The 17,853-nt window shown below is 38.7% G+C and overlaps 1 protein-coding gene across 1 annotated transcript in view; it reads left to right on the top strand.

Annotated features, from left to right (window-relative positions):
• Positions 1 to 17,853, top strand: part of Ube3d (ubiquitin protein ligase E3D) — a 136,719-nt gene that overhangs the window by 3,964 nt on the left and 114,902 nt on the right. Inside the window, 2 exon segments of the mRNA XM_087188114.1 lie at positions 5,981 to 6,177; positions 9,474 to 9,564. Of these exon segments, the coding sequence (XP_087044240.1) occupies positions 5,981 to 6,177; positions 9,474 to 9,564 (288 nt within the window).

Raw genomic sequence — 17,853 nt, forward strand, 5'->3', positions numbered from 1 at the left:
CAGACACAGGTGGGGCTTTTTCAGAGGTGGCTACATCTGGAGTGTGTGATGCTGGAATTGATTCATGGTGCCCTTGGCTAGGCTCAGGGGCACTATGATTAAGGGTGTGAGTGCTACCTGCCCTAAGCAGTCTGAACAAGATAAAAAGGGCAGAAAGATGCTGTTAAAGTCCCTTGTTGGTTTGCTATGTTCTGCCACGACACCCTACCTTGGAGCCAGCTGATTATGGACTGAAACCTCTACAAACTGTGAGCTAAATAAATCTTCTTTCCTTTAACTTTGGGTGTTAGGTATTTTGTCTCAGCAACAAGAAAAGTAACTAAGACACTTTGTTGTGCCCAGATTACGAAGTCCCAAAGACACCAGGAGGCCGTTTCCGATGTAAGCACACGAGGGTCGTTTATTCAAGCTTAAGCAGGGACTCTCAATTGTCACCAACACAGCGGATCGAGATTGAGAGCCCGGAGTTCCAAATTAGCAGAGTTTTTTATTGAGATTACAACAAGCTTTGGTCATTAGCAGCCATATGATTGGTTAACATGTAGCAAGTATGAAGTGTAGAATTTTGATTGGCTAGGCTCATTGGGGGTTGAAGGGGATTACGTATAGGTTATTACAAGAAGAATGGGGACACAGGTTAGTGGTCTACTGTCACGTACTGATGGTCAGCAGACATCCTGACTAATGGCCACGACCACCTTGTGTGGACAGTCAGCACGTTAACAGATTGTCCTATAGATAATGGGCCTGGGACATTTGTTTCTAGGGCAAACAGATGGCTGAGTAATAAACTTAGGAATCCTGAGTTGTGGATTACGTCCTTTGTCCCAGTTCAAGCACTAATTTGAGAAAACAAAGGAGACTGCTCCATTTTGGACAAAATGGAGTCATTCTGGTCCCACATTCACAAAATGGAGTCACTTTCGGTCTCACAACTTCCTCAATCTATTTTATAAAATATATAATAATATACCATGTTGGACAGAAAAGAAGTGCCTGGAAACAGAGGGGAATAAGGAAAAAATATTGCAATCTCTTATTTCAAATGAGAAAGTAACATTAGGTTCGTAAACCAAAACAGGTTGAGGCATAAACTATGGAGGCTAGTGGAAGACTTCCTCTGAAAGAACAGTTTGGTTTAAAGGGTACCTAGTTCAGAGAGATGTGAGTGGAGCCTGAAAGCACATGCAAAGGGTCTTATTTTGATGTGCTGGTGAATGTCTAACAATCTACTCTCCAGGAAAACAAAACCAAAAAATAAAAGATCCTGATTTGCATTGTTTGCTGATTTCTGTGGTGTAAACACTTTTGTAACGGGATTAGTGAGACTGGAGTTAGGATTCTATTAGGTAGTAGGGGTTGTAGAGAGAAGGCCCCAAAATGGAGTTGGGAGGCCAAAAATGGAATCTGGTGAGTTACAGCCCTCTGGGGATCTCACAAAACTACCTGCTGGGGTCCTTCAGCCATCTGAGACCTCTCTAGCACATGGTCAGTCAGGCCACTGGCTCAAAGGCACATGAACACTGCGTTGACTCTGTGTTGGTCTCCTATAGGGCAGAAATTATATTGCTTATAGGGCTGAGAGTATGGCTCAAAGGTAAAGCACTTGCCTAACATGTCCAAGATCCTGGGTTTGACCCCAGCACTGCCCAAAATTATATTGCTTATGCAGCTGCCTGAGCTCTCTTCTAAATCCCATAAAAACACCTAGACAAAGAGCCCTGGGGGTATCCTACTTAGAACCCCCTCCCAGCTGGTGGGAGCTTTAGTTACTTTATTTCTTTTACCCTCTTGCCTTTATATCTTGTAAATAAATTTGCTTGCACCCTACCTCCTCTGTCTGCAGTTTCATTTTTAGTCACTGCAGGACACAACTTTTGGTTGACACTTTCACCATGGATAGATGACCTTTACCTTACCAAAATGGGTTCAGCCAATTTGCAAGATTCCTGGAACTTTAACAACAGGTACTCCAGAGCTTACAGAAGTTGAGTCTAGTTTATCATTGGGTCTCATAGAACATTGAAAGGACTATAGTTTGTCCTTGGAGTGCATGTACTCATAGTAAGATGTGAAGTCATTGTTGGATAGTTCTAAGCAGGATATGACACTTGAAAGAATACAAGTAAATATAAGAAAGCCTCAAGTATAAAAGATTTGTGTCACTAAAATTAGAGTAATAAAAGAGGAGACTTTATTTTTAATTTAATTTTTGTTTTGTTTTGGGGTCTTACTGGTCAGGCTGGCCTTCAACTCCCTATGTAGCTCAGGCTGACCTCGAACTCATGGTGATCCTCCTGCCTTGATCCCCTAGATGCTGCAATCACAGGCATATACCACTGTGCCCAGCTCAGGAAGAGACTTAAATAACCACTTGGCAATCCTAAATATTGGGAAATATGTTACTTCTAGATTATACTCAGACGTCCGTCTTGTTTTGCCAGTTTTCCATATAGTATTTCTAATAGTCAGGATCATGTATTACCGTGTGTGTGTGTGTGTGTGCATGTGCACACGTGCGCACAATTCCCATGCTATTGGGAATTGAACCTAGGGCCAGCTCACTGAGCTAAATCTCCAGGGTCTGGCTGAATCACTAAATTACCCAGGCTTGGCTAGCACTTTGAGATCTTCCTATCTTAGCCTTCCAGAGTGCTGAGATTACAGGCATGTATTACCATGCCCAGCTGTACATTACCTTTTATTGCCATGCTTCCTCAGTCCATTTCAATCTGGAAGAGTTACTCTTTTTCTTTCTCTTTGATGATCGTGAAACTTGAAGATTATAGCACAGTTGTTTCGTAAGATATGCCTCCATTTGAGTTTATTTTTATTTCCTCAAGATAGATTCAGGTTATGAGTGTTTGCCAGGAATACCGGAGAGTTTCTGTGTTCTCACTGTATCCTAGCAGGTGGCACATGATTTCGATTTGCTCTATTACTGCTCTTGTTAACCTTGAACAGCTAAGTTGGTGTCTGTTGTATTTCTCTACCTAAAAATTACTCTTTCTTCGTAATCAAAAAGAATTGAAGAGTGATGAGACTGTAAATACTGTATCCTGTTCCTCATCGGATTTTCCTTTTATTGTGCTAGGAAGAGCACATAGATATTGCTTTTTTTTTTTTTCTTTTATCAAACTGTACTTATTGCAGCCAGGGAAGTCTCTTTAGGGTGGTTTCTCTGTCTTTTTTGGACATTGCCCTATCATTCTTTGATTTCCTAACTTTGATGCATAGTAAGGTGTTCTAGGCTTGTGTCATTCTTTTCTTGTGCCAGCCCTAGTTGTAGTCATTTTCCCCAAGAAACTGTGGTGGTTTGTTTTATTTTAGTGGAACGTGAACCCTAAAGAGTACTCATGACTACTCCGTGTCACTTCTCTCAGAGACAGGGTTGTGTATGGTGTATGTATGATGTTTATATATCATTAAGCCTCATGTGGTCATATGTGGGGCTTTTTGGAGGTGGCTGGATCTAGGGTGTGTGAATGTGGATTAAAGGTGTGATACTGGGATTAAGGGTGTGTGATACTGCATTAGTCCACTAATTGGTTTGTCATAGTTCTAAGTGTGGGTAATGGGAAGCCCCATCCTGGGTGTGGGTGCCACCACCTAAAAGGCTGGAAGCCTGTATGTAGTACAAAGGAAAGGGAGGCTTGCTGCTTGCTGCCTCTTGCCTGCTCTGCTTTGGTTTGTTTCTCCTTTGCCATGGCCCTCTACATGCCACCTTGCATTGAAGCCAGCTGACTATGGACTGAAACCTCTACAAACTGTGAGCTAAAATAAACCTTTCCGCCTTTAACTTGTGAGTGTTGGGTATTTTGTCTCAGCAATGAGGAAGTAACCAAGACACATATGGATGTGCATGCATACATACAATTACATTTACATCTACCAGTGTTATCTATTTCTTTATTGAAATCCAGGACTTCACACACAGGTATTTCTAATTCCAGTGCACAGGCACAGTGTCCATTTTAGTTTTCTCCCTTTCTCTTTGTAACTCTGTTCTCCCCAAATGAGAATTCTAGCCCTCATGATTTTTATTTCCCTCTTCAGTCCCCCACTAGGTAACTAGTCTTCTGCTGGCATCCTTTGCTGCTTCCTCTCTCCCCACTCATTATTGACACTCATTCATCTGCTTGGACCCTGTTTTAAACTGAATGTTCGTATCTGCGAGGAATTCATATGTTAAATTCCTAAGCCGGTGATGGCAAACCTTTTTGAGCTTTCTTTCAGTGATACAAACAGCCCACTGCACATGCCACAGGTTCATGCCTAATCTCTCAGTGTAATGCTGTTAGGAGATGGGGCCTTTGATAGGTAATTAGGTTTAGATGAGGTCATGAAGATGAAGCCCCACCATGAGATTGATGTCCTTCTAAGAGCAAGAGAACCTGAGATGAAATATGCCTCTTTGCAGTATCTTAATTAGGCCATCTAGCTACAGTGGAGTTGCTCTCCAAATGCTTCAGTTCAGCATCTGCAGATTAAAAATATTCAGAAAAAAATTACATCTATACTAAACATATACAGAGTTTTCCCTTGTCATTATCCCCTAAAGAATAACAGCCATTTACATAGTCTTTACTTTGTGTTAGACACTAAGTGATGCAGAGATGATTTGAAACTGTGCATAGGTCACATACAAATACTATGACGTTTTACTTTAGGGACTTGAGTATCTGGATTTTAGTATGCACTGGGAATCTCCAAAGCACTCTTCCATGGCTCCCAGAGGAGGACTGCAATTTGCAATAGCAGCTATAGTCAAGAAAAGCTCTGAAAACCCATGCTGAGCTGCCTCCCCATCCCCAGCTCAGATACCTTCCTCACCTGCTTGGTGATCCTTCTGGTGGTCACTCCTCGCCCTGTTTGGTTTCTCACTTCCTTCCCTGGCCACTGTGCTTCCTTCATCTTTTAGGTGCCTATCTTGCACTGATTGAAGAGTTTGAGGTTGTCTTTTCTTCCAAAAAATATAGGTTCTGGGCCAGGGGTTTAGCTCAGTGGTGCTGCCGCCTGCCTCACAAGCACAAGGTCCCAAGTTCGATCCCTGGTACAAAAAAAAATACAGGTTCTTGATATTCTTCATTCCCAATCAAGTGCAGATGCATATGCGTTGAAAAGGGACTAGCCAGAAAGTAGCTTTAAGACTTTCTAAGGCAAATTAAGAAGCCTGACTGAGATTCACATGTGAACACATGGTCTGCCCTCAGATGACACTAAAGGAGATGGCCTCCTACTTACACTTAAGCAACACAATGTGAATAGCTTGCCATCTGCACTTAAGAGGGAGCCACAGGGGGACTGCTGTTTAGTTCCATGGTAGAGCAGCAGGTATTTAGCATACTGGAGGTCCTAAGTTCAATTTCCAGCACCAAAAAAATAAAAACAAAAAAGGAAGCTTTGGCACTTTGCACTTCTGTTATGCTAAACACATTTCATCTTCCTAGGAGGGTCATTTCTGTATGTGCCACTGTCATTTCCTATGTTACTTACATTTCTATGCATGCCTTCTTTTCCCTCTATACTTTTGATGTCTTTTGGACAGGGGCTGCATCTTACTCTTATTTCCTACAGTGAGTACGGTAATCTGTGTTTATCATGAATGGAATTAGTATGTCCTTTCACACCTAATATTTATGTCACTATGTTTTTGTTTTTTCTTAAACATGACAGGAAGTTTTTCTCCTGTATCTTTTATTTCACTTATTGTTTCCTTACCAAAATCTTGTATGTCAGTTAACAATACTGATTACTCTGATATTCATGCTGATCTCAGACGAAAGAATAAAAAGGTGTTGTAGGACTTTCATTTATGACTGGGAAAGGTACTCTCTGACCTGATCTAAATCTACTGTAGATTGGTTTCCTGTTTGTGCTGTTATTCTGGAGTGAGATCCTTGGCCATTTTTTTCTTCTTTCATCATGTGATTTTCATCAAAGAGAACTAATGTGTTTGAGTTTTATTTTTAATTATCAGAGAGCCGAAAGGAGGAGGAATGCCCATGGACGTTACAATAACTCCCTTCTCCCTCCGGTTGATAATCCCTGAGGGCTGCACGGAGATCTGGCTGCCAGCAGAGGTCAGGCTTGTACCTTCCTCTTGCCGTGGGCTGCAGTATGTCGCTGGGGATGGACTACACCTGCGGCTGCAGGCACAGGCCGAGTTCAGCACAAGTGAGTAAGACCAGCATTTCTATTCTGCATTTCCTTTTTTGTTATAAATCAAAGGTAATTTTTTCTTCCAGGTGAAATGACTGCTCATCAGTAGCCTGGAAGAGTTGGAAGGTTGACAGAATCCAGGGTCTTTGTCAGCTCTGCCAGTTACCAGCTGTGTGCAGCTAGGCTTCATTTCTTTTTGGTGGTTTTTTTTTTTGGTATCAGGGATCGAACTCGGAACCTTGCGCTTTCGAGGCAGGTGGTGGAACCACTGAGCTAAAATCCCCAGCCCTGGTGTCTTTTTTTAAAAATAGACTTTATTTTTAAAACACTTTTAGGATCACAGTGAGCAGAGACTTCCCCATACCCTGTCTTTTGTTTCTTTAATTGTAAAATGTCTTGGTTCATGGTTATGATATGAAGATTAGATAGCCATTGTGTATGTCCTGGTTGATTTTAAAGCATTGCATAGAAGTTCATTTCATTCAGCAAACAGTTTAACTCATATTATCTGTGAGGCATTAATGTTGATGCTCAGGTTACACACATGAACAAGCTATGTAAGGTCTCTGCTCTCAAGAAGCTGACAAGTCTACTGCATAGGGGTAGACACTAAACAGTAATTTTAATTACAGACTGAGAAATGCTATGGGTAAAGTACAGCAGAATACTGAGATATGGAATGATTTAATGTTGAGTGAAGGAGAGGAAGGCAGGGAAGGCCATTCTGAGGGGTCAGTGTTTAACCAGAGAACTGAATGAACCAAATTGTCCATGGAGAGACTGTTTAGAAAAGAGCAACAATGCACATCAAGGTTCTGAAGTTAAGTGTGATAGACCATAATTTGATTTTGATTGTCACTGTGACTGTTACAGTTGAAGTATTTTATAATTGTAAACAAATTCAAATTGTATATAGATTAAGTAAGAAGGAAATTTTGTAAGATCTTACAATTATTTATTGAATAAAATTATTGGTTTATTGCACCCTTACAGTGTAATATGATTTGGAGGATTAAAATGTGAACAGTGGAGACAGAGACTGTAAAAGCCTAATGTGATGCCTATTGAGAAATATTATGAGGCTTCATTGCTGCTCCTCTCATGTCTAAAGCTTCATGGAGCCTGGAGTGGGGAAAACTGAATTTCCTGAGGAGCTATTTAGGAGATGTTGAGCAGTTCCCTGATTTTTGAAAGGAAAGAGAAGATAGACAGCATTTTACTTCTATTTTTTTTTGCCTAAGAGTAATTTTTGCTAAAGTTCTGAATTAGTGAATAACTAGTTTAAATTCTGCAGAATTGGCTTTAGAAACAAGAGGTAGCCAAAGAAATGTCATGGAGCTTAAGTGGTATAGAATAAACACCAAGAATGACAGTTGGAATAATCATAGAAAGAAAGATGAGGTCACCAAGATGGAAAAAAAAGGACAGCAAACTCCCTGAGTGTACTTAACAATGGGCTAGGGAAATTTTGTTTTGGGGAAGAGGCTGTGGGAGTTTAGATCTTTGATGTCATCCCCTTCTCCTTTAGCGACAGTAACCATAACAGGAATTTTGTGTTGAGTCTGGAAACTGGGGAGAGGTGGGCATGAAAGCCACAGTCGTTTCTAGGATTGTGATTTTAAAGATCCAATGACATAGTATTTGGTTGTTGCCCACTCATATTCTGTAACTGTGAAGATATAAAGAGCAAAACTAAATCTTTAAAAATTTTTAAATCAACAAATATTGTTTAAGACTAAATTGATTGCCATGTGCTAGGTAGTTAGACTATTGTTTGTATTCATTGGTCTCCTATTTATACTTTTGAAACATTTTGCTCAAAAATCTGAAAAGGAAAACTTTTAAAGGCTTGTTCCATGATGCATGAAAGCATATGCAAAGTAGATTCCTCAGCACTTAATTGCTTTATTGCTCTCCACGTAATAGATGAAGAATAAATATTTGCTGAATGAATAAATATCAGGTAGTTGAATACTGATGTGGACTTGAGTCAAACTGTATGGTAAGGAAGTGACTTTTGAAACTTAAAACATTCTGTGGTGTTTCAGGTGTTTTGTTTTTTTTTAGTTGACTTTTCAACTGTAAGAACACCCTTTTAACCATCCTAGGTATCATACTATACAGTATTTTGAGTATAAGGTAGGTCACATCATGACCCCTGGAACAGAACTGGTCACAATAACTCTTAACACTAGCATTGCGCTTATTGCTAGCACATTACTCTTCCAGGATTCCTTGGTATTAGAAAGTTCTGGCTTTTCAACCTGACCCAGTGGCCAGCAGAGGGTAGTGTTTCACTGAAAATTTTGTTTATTAGTTTTAAAAAGAATATTTTGGGTGTTTTACTTGGGTGTCCTTTTTTATCTGCTCAAAGTTAAATAGAAACCCTCTATTTCGCCTTGGTGCTATAGGAATTTATGAGCACCATTAGAAATTAAACTGCAGAATTTTTAACTGCGAAGGCTTAGGATTTCTAGCACCAGTTTTTTGATCCTTAAAATACATACAAAGTAACACCAACCAAATTCAAAATTCAAATTGCTTGCTTTTAATGGCGCTGACCTCATTTTTTTCAACTAGATTTTTTTATAGACAGTATTTTAGAGTTTTCATTTAAATAAGTTTCCTTTTTTTCACAAATGAAATAACAGAAACTCAGGGAAGCATGCTGCCTTATGCTGCCGTTTCACATAGTATGGGAAATATGCATTTCCCCCACAACTTTTAACATTTTCTAACAGCTTTCATCAGAGATTGAATTTTCCTTTTGCAAGATCAGACTCTTCTTAGGAGCCTTTCTGTTTCCAGGCACCTGAAGATTTATTTTGTTTGTATATGTTGGTAATGTGCCAAGGTGGACATAAACCTTGTTAAAACTAGATTAAATTTACATTTTCAGAGCTCTCTTTCCCAGCAGTTATGCTGCTGCTGAACCATACAGTGAGATGGAGCAGAGGAAAGCCATGGCTGGGAAAGAGCTGGGAAGGCCATGGCTAGACACAAAGTAGGCCCTCTTCACTCACCTTTTACTCATAAGCCTCATTCATAGAATGAGAGAAGTAATGTTCTCATGTTACATGGATAACCAGGGCACTGCTTAGCTCTGAAACATTTAGCAAAATCTGTCTCTGAAAACACTTTACAATATTTACTTCTGGTTGAGTCATCTGATAATACTAATTAAATGTGTACTTCTGGGTAGATCATAAACAGTGTGTACTGATGGTACTTTATTGTGGCTAGTAAACCTTTTAAGTATATTACTATGTTCCAAACATCTAAGATTTGGTATTTCCTTAATTTTCCTTTAGAACTGATTTCAATCTTTAATCAGAGCTCACAAGCCCAAGAATGTTGCACATTTTATTGCCAGTCCTGCGGTGAAGTCATAATAAGGGACAGGTAAGGATGCATTTAGAAATGATTAAGTCTGTGCCTAGCAGTGGCTTTTTTCTTTATCAGAATTTTGGAAGTAATTACAAAGGGAGCAGTATAGATGCTCCTAAAATGAATATATGGCCTTTATGTCTGTTTGAATAAAAGAAACCACAAACCTCAACAGTGATGAGAATGGAACTATTCCTAAGGTGATAAGGGCAGCTGTGGAAGGCTGGTTGAGGGAAGAAGGCTGGGCTTGGTGGAAGAGCCTGGGCCCATCACTGAAGCACCTCTCTTCCCAAAAAGAGACACAGGATCTATCTCTCATGTTTTATCCCTTGTGGTGACAGAGTTTCCACATAAGTGAATTTTCTGCCTCATAGAAGCTTGTGCAGCAGGATTTTTGATCTGAGCTGTTTCTATCAGTGCCTTTCTAAAATCCATTTCCTATTTTCCCCTCTTCGTAAAACAGAGCATAGAGAGCACAAATTAACCTTTTCTCAGTGATTAGGTTAATCTTGTAACCCATTTTGTGGTGTGCTGTGATTACCCTATTGAGGCAGAAAGGGCTCTTTGCTATTTTCTTTGCATTTCTAAGTTGGCTTTTTAAATTATTTTTTGTCTTCTGTCATCCTCCTGTCAGCTTGTTTCTTTGGTATAAACCCCTCTCCCAGAATATTCAGCTTCTAATCACTCATAGGCTGGAAAGACAAATAAAATCTTATTACTGTTAACAATATTTAAAGAAACAATTTAGAATTCTGCATGAATGGGTTTCCTGAGAGAAGCATCTATAAATGAAGATTCTTCATATATGAAACTGCTTTTCCAGTGTCTTTGTCTCAATAATACTATCCCTTTACCTGTGTCCTCAAGGTAGAAACCTGGTGCTGTTGCCTTGGGTTCCTCCCTGTCTCCCCAGAAATAGTCACCAGGTATTTTGGCAACTTCCTTTGGATCACAGGTTTACTTCTCTTCACCCACCAGTGTCACTGCCTCAGTCAAGGTCACTGTTTTCTCACCTAATTACAGTTGTTGCCAGTTCTGCATCTGCTTAGCCTTCTAATTTTGCCTTCCTTTGATCCATTGCTACACTACTGAGCAGTTATTCTAAAATGCCCCTCTGTTCAAACCTTCCCATGATCCCCCATTTCAGAATGCATTCCTTTTCTATTCTTTAAAAAATTTGTATTAGTACATGTTTGCTGTTCATAATGATAACATTCATCATGGGTAGTTGTTATATGTGCATAACATCTTAATTCTTTTTTTAAATCCCCTTTCCCTGCCCTTTATCCCCCCTCCCTTCATCTCTTGGTCTCCTTCCTTTTTACAAAAGGTTTATTTCCCTGTTTCCTGTTATCTATCTTATTTTGTTCTTTTAATTTATTTATATTTGGATTTGTCATATGAGAGAAACCATCCAATATTTAAGCTGGTGTGTCTGATTTATTTCACTTAATCAGGATGCAGCCTTTAAATACTTAGTATGCCTTGTTCATTCTTTTGTGAGTTTATCTCTCCACCTCCACTTTCTCGCCCTCTCCCGCATACCCCATGCACACACACCGCCACAACACACACTGTTATTGCTTGTATTCTCTGTGCAGCTCAGGTGATCAGCGTGCAGTCTCACGATCTTTTCAGTGGTCTTCTTCACCCTGGGACCTTGTGAAAGCTGCTCATTCTAAATGCGCTGTCCACCCCCACCCCCTCCATGTCTCCCCTGCTCAGCTCCTCCGACCTGTGCAAAGATAAGGCATGCTACTGGGAACCTTCCTTGAAAGCTGGGTTGTGTTAGGTGCTCTACTGAGGTTTATTTGCCTGTCTTCATAATTAAACTGTAAGCCCTATAGGCGGGGATAGTCATATTAACCTCTGTATCCTTTATTCCTACTTCATTGCAACTATGATAGTGGCTAGCAAACAAACTCAGAAGGCATACTGAGTTTTTATCCACAGTTTACTAGCTGTATGATTGTGGGTAAATTACTTAATCGCTCTGTGCTTTGATTTCCTTATTGAGATACTGTGAATGACAATATGACTTACCTCCTAGGGTTGTCGGGGGGGATCAAATGGTTTTAAGTGTTAATAATACTAGTGCCTGGTACATGGCAAATTCTGAATATATGTTAGCTATTGTGATAATTATTTTTATTGTCATCATCCTCAGCATCATGCACAGTGCCTGATGAATAATGTACTCCCAATATATTTTTGCTGGGTTGAGTGGAATAAACTCTAGTGTATTTATTTTGGGCTTCCACCAACCTGTCTTGTTTGCTCTCTGGTTCTTGACAGTATTCCACGTAGAGGAGATGTCCCAAATTACCCTCGTGTAACTCTTGAGAGGTTACAAAGGGAGCATCATCAGAATGATTATATTGAGTAAGGAATGATGTGACTTTAAATCTACAGAGGAGAGAGGAGCATCCTTGGTCAAAGTTACTTGGGGACAGGCCCGCTTTATCTGGAAAGATCCAAAAGATCCCAGTTTTATTGCCATTTAACCAAGAACTTTATCCTCCTCTCAGCTTATTTCAGGCTTTGGTTTAATTCTCAGACGAAGTTTCTGAAACATTCACTTCTGTACAACAATGAGGTGACTTGGAAGTTAACAGTTTGAACAAGTTAAATTCAGTGTAATAGTAGTTCTGCTACCCATTCTAGTAAGGGATATCAGTTTTCTTTATCAATTGGTATTTGTGCTTCACTGGAAAAGGATGAGGATATGAAAGATGCCGGGTTTCCTATTCAGGAGCTATATCTTCTGTTTTTGTCAATCCTCTCTACCACCATGGAGGTAAGCTATAGAAGGGCATGGAGGCAAGCTATAGAAGGGCATGGAGGCTGACATTGGAGAACAGCTTCATTTATTCTCCATAACCCTGAGCATCAGGAGGCCCTGGAGTATGGAAGCAAGAGTTCGAGGAAGGGACCTGTGTTTGAACTTCAGCTTTACCACTTAGTAGCTGAGGATCAGGTTTGCATCACCTCAGCTTCTTCTCATAGGACTGTTTTCCAAACTTGTCAAGAGTTAAGGAATATAATATATAAGAGTAAATGCCCAACAAACTCTTTGTAAGTATTTTTATGGACCTACCCCCCTTTTCAAAGTGTTCTTTTTAGAAAAGTAGCAAATAATCTAGTTTAGTATTCAAAACTTCTGATTCACATAGTCTATATATATCAGAGAAATGAATCACCTCTCTCTGAGATCATAAACAGTGTACTTGGCCCTTGCCTTGTTTAAGCAAGGCTTACCTGAGAGCCTTTCCTTAGCATACCTCTGTATCTGGACAAGGTATGCCTCTTGAACAAATGGACAAATCCTTGACTGAAGACCTTGTTCACATCTCACTCTCGGGTAGTGCACCCCATGACTCTTCAAATAGTGGAAAGATATGCTTCCTCCAGTGTCAGCACATAGATCTCATGCTGATCTATGATTTTCTTCTCCCTTCATTCCTTATTACTATATATGGGAGTGGGAAGGAGAACTTTGGTGCTCTTTAAGTAGAAAACAAAGCCAAAAGTGTTCCAGAAGAGGTTGTGTGTGTGTTGTCATCAAAATCAACTAATTGTAAGCATCTTTCCAAGGAAGAGGCTTATATCCTTGGTCTGTGTTGACTGATCCACACTGGGAGTCATGGAGCAGAGTTAAAATCTACTTACTGGCTAGCTTTCTTATCTGGAAGTAAATTACTTTAATTTTATGGGCCTCAGTTTCCTTATCTGTAAAATGAAAAAGTTAGATTAGATAAACCTGTCAGTCTTAGCAGCATGAAATTTTTCTGATCAGTGAGCCTCATGAAGTTGTAGTTTGAATTTCTGTGATGGTTCCTATTTGGATAGTGCAAGGCTAAAACTCGTTACTTTTTTTTTTTCCAGTGGGAAAGGTTCTTGTCAAGCAAACTATAGAAATAAGATACAGAAACCCAGCATGACTCATTAATGCCATTTAGTACTTAGCACCATCACATGAAGTCTGCTAATTTTAATAGCCCTTTTTCTTTACTTAGGGTCACATATTCTTAGTCATTTTGTTTTGGTTTTCTGAAAGTAAGTAATGCCTTGTTTCTTTATTAAAGTTTTCCAATTTAAGTTTTAGTAGATCAACAAAGTTTTTCTATAAAATCTGTACGAATGTGTTCAATTTTTGATTTTGATCTTTTTGAGACTACACAGGTCATAGTATCAGGCAGTAATAATAAAAATTACTTCTTTGTGAGCAGTCTTAGAAATAGCCAAGTGATCAGTGTGTTTGCAATTTGTTATGTTTTCTTGAAATACACTCATGTGAGAGTTGGCCAATCAGATTTTCAAACCCAAGCCTTTTGACTTTGAGAATGTTGGGGTGGGAGTGTTCTCCTGTGGTCTTTAGATCAGTTCATCCTGTCTCTGGATCAGTCCATCCTGTACCAGCAGGAGCTCATGAAAACACTGAAACCCTAGGAGGCCAGCAGGATGCCCCTCATGGAAATGTGAGATACCAGAATATCAAACCACTTGATTGATCCATTTGGCAGACCAACTGTAATTGTAATCTAATAACTACTCTTGTGAATACAGTCGCTTTTTTAATGAAAGAGAACAAAGAGGTTAGAAAAGAGTACAGAACTTGGAGTATAGCCCAGTGCTAAAGCACATGCTTAGCATGTCCCTGGGTTCTATCCCCAATAACCACACCCCTCCCTGCAAAAGAGTACAAAACTTGACTACTGGCAATAGTGCACAAACTTTTAGAATAAAATTACAATACTTTTATGGGCCTAATCATACTATGTACATAACAGTATTAAAATGCAAAGTTAGTTTATGGGATTTGTGGCCTACTGGTTGGAGAATGTCACCTAAATTTGTCTAAATTTAAGCAGCCATATTTTGAGCTTTTGATACTTGTTATTCTTAAGGTCATTAATACTCGGTTGTAATTCAGTCTGTAAAAGCTGTATGTTATTACCTGTCATTGATGTTATCATTGATTAATGACTGGTTTTAAAGTTCCGATCATTTTTTATTTTTTATTTTTATATGATACACATAGATATTAATAAAGAAAACATAAAAAGCACTCCCATATGAAAAGTATAAAACAAAATTTTATAACAAAATAAAGAATAACAGTTACTATACCGTGTATCATGATCTTAAAAGAATGGTCAAAATGTTACTCAGAGTACAAGTCATAGACCAAAAAAAGTGTCCTACAAAGTAGAAACAAAAAGAACAAAACTTTCTTTTCAGTGAACAAAAAGAAACTAGTAGTATACATGAAACAAATTAGCATATATTTAAAAAATATTTTTTAAATAACTAATAGATAATTTGGAAAATTATTTGAATTTCTCCCTACTTTTTTATCTATCTTCTATTTTGTTCTCCCCCCCCACCGTGTGTGTATAATTTCTTATATAAGAGAAACCATGGGATATTTAAGCTTGTGTGTCTGACTTATTTTACTTAACGTCATGCCTCAAGTTTATCTTTCTTTATGGTAGAGTAGTACTACATTGTGCATAAATACCACATTTTGTTTATCCGTTCATCTGTTGATGGATGTATACACTTTTCAAGAGCTAGCTATTATAAATTGTGCTGTTATGAACATGTGTATGCATGTATGTTTGAATATCACATAAAACAACAGCAATAAATAGTGTTTATTAAAGTTACGTGTTACAAGTTATTATTTCCCAAAAGGTATACTCTTGGTGCATTAAATATAGCTAACAAATTTTAATTTAGTTTAAACATGTAATGTTCATCATAAAACCTTAAGCTCAGAGAACATTTAAGAAGTCATTTTACTCTTTCTGAGCTTCAGCAGATTTTCACCTCAATTACCTTGGAAAAAATGGTATCTATTTTGTTTTGAAAGTTCTCCTGGGAAGTAGATCATATCAAAGTACACTTTTCAGGGTTTTAGATAGATATACTTGCAGTAGAAGTGTGATTAAAATACATCTTTTGTTCTGAAAGGTTTTATGTTTTTTCAGAACATCAGAAAAATTTCTTTCTGCTATAAAAACCCTTTTATCTTTCCAGTGACTTGCAAATTAGGCACTTTCTTGCTCCTAATGTCTTACATAGCTGGTTAAAGAATGTATTACAGCTTTTATTCACTGTGATATGGGGTCAAGTTCACTTTGAAATATCCTATTTTGTATTAATGTTCATCAAGTCTCTGTAAATGCACTTTCATTTCTTTAATCATTTATGGGATTGACATTGCTGTCTTTTGCACTGTTTTAAGGGGTATGTTTATTAGGCCTACATGCAGAATGTCAGGAGACGGAGAACCTTAGTGATGGAGACAATCCTCAACTTTATTTAGACCCAATTCTTACTCTACTTCTTGGTAAAAATTCTGAAAACTATGTAGTATGACCCTGTCTCAAATAAAACAAAGCCCCCCAAAATCTAATCTGACCTGTCACTTCCTCAGATGCTACAATGCTGCCCACTCCTGTATAGGACCAAGTCTTATCTCATGGCATGGCATGTAATACCTCATACAGTTTGCCACCATCCCATCTGCCCAGTCTCCTCTATTGAGTTACTAGGGGAGGGAATATATTCCCAAGAAAATAATTTAGTTTTGGAGTCAGAAAGATCTGGGTTAAGATCCTGACATCATGTCACACCTCTGATTCTGTGAACTTGAGCAGATTATTTAACATTTCTGAGCCTCACTTTTCTCCTCTGCCAACCGGGGAATGGTAATTCTTCTCTCACAAAGTCTTGGGCATTAAAGGTGGATAGGTGTCCCCAAAGGGTCTTCTTCAGTTCATCTACACATGCAGACTTGAAAGACTACCATAGGCCTCAGCTTGCCAGCTGGGCAGCATGAAGAATTCCTCTTAGCGGGGACTCTGCAGCATTTCCTGCAAGTGATTGTTTATATAGTCACCTGGGGACTTTTGTCTCCTTAAGTGACATGATTCCCATTTCAAAGCACAAGATCTGTGTCAGGAAATTGTAATGGCTTCCCTGGCTTAGAAGAAGCCTGAGGCTCTAAGCAGTGTCTCTGCTAATAATTCTTTGGCAATAGTTTCTTGGGTTCCTCACAAGGGACTACATTCAGGGAAGCACAAAGCATGGGATTCTTATCAGATGTTTACAGCCCATCCATAGTTTCTTCCAGTCCAGATGTAGTTTACCAATCAGGGATCATTTTTACTGTAAGCAGTGTTGCCTAGCAATATATTTGATGCCTATGAGCTTACCTGGTTTCCAGGGTAACAGAACTAGGTAGTTAAACTAAAGGTCAGAGTCTTAAGCAGCAAGGGAAAAGATTTGTTAACTCTTTGATCCCAGTATGCAATAAGCCCAGCCAGGGACCTCTCATATTATAGTTAGCCAAATATGCTAGTTCATTTCTTCAACAAATATTTAAGGAACTGTGTTACACAGTAGGTGTATAGTAGTTAGGTAAACAAATCCAATGCCTATCTTCACATTGTTCCTTTCATTGCCTGGGAAACTATCCTTCAAAGGCCAGTTCAGATGTTACTTCTTTGAAGTTCACACATAATCAACTTCCCTAGCACTTTGTATGTATTGTTCTGAATCCCCTAAATTTTTTTGTGCATGTGGGAATGTATGTTTGAGGAAAGAGGGTAATACTCTCATCAAATTTTCAAAAGAGCCTGTATAACCTCTTGTCCCCAAGAGTTTAGAAACCCACTTCTTACATGTGATTTTGTTACTGTGTATAACTCTGTATTTCCTATTAAATGTGAATAGTTTGAAAGAAGGGACTGTATGTGTTCTTATCTTGTGCCAACAGAATGCCTGATTAATAATAGACTTGAGGAAATGTACATTGAAACTATTACTTCTCAATATCCTCACAGGCTGGGCAGCGTGAATGATGCCAGTGATATAGCATTTCCTAATTTGAAAGGGAAAGTTTTATATATTTCTATAGTTCTCCCTAAAATTGGCCTTTCTCATTCCTAGCTCTATCCTTTGGAGTTATAAATTACATGTCTACCTTCTTCCAAGCTGTAATTGGTGTTTTGTGATACTCACAGTTGATCAAGGAATCAAAGAGAAATGGTTAACATGGGTAAATATTTTTTAAAAGATACAAAAATGAATTTAATTTTTAAAAAAGATGTAACCATATCTTAAGTATCTTAACTTAAAACTTATAAGTAGTGTATATCTTAATTTGCTAGTATTTACTGGTGGGAGAAATAGGAAATACCACTTTAACCAGGTGATCAAGATTAACATCACCAGTGATGTCATTTTGATATAATATGCACTGTGATTTGATGTGATGAGAAGAGTACCTCACAT

This window comes from Heterocephalus glaber, unplaced genomic scaffold (assembly GCF_053883595.1).
Source record: "Heterocephalus glaber isolate CG9 unplaced genomic scaffold, H.glaber_assembly_v1.0 deba00001523, whole genome shotgun sequence".
Taxonomy (NCBI): domain Eukaryota; kingdom Metazoa; phylum Chordata; class Mammalia; order Rodentia; family Bathyergidae; genus Heterocephalus; species Heterocephalus glaber.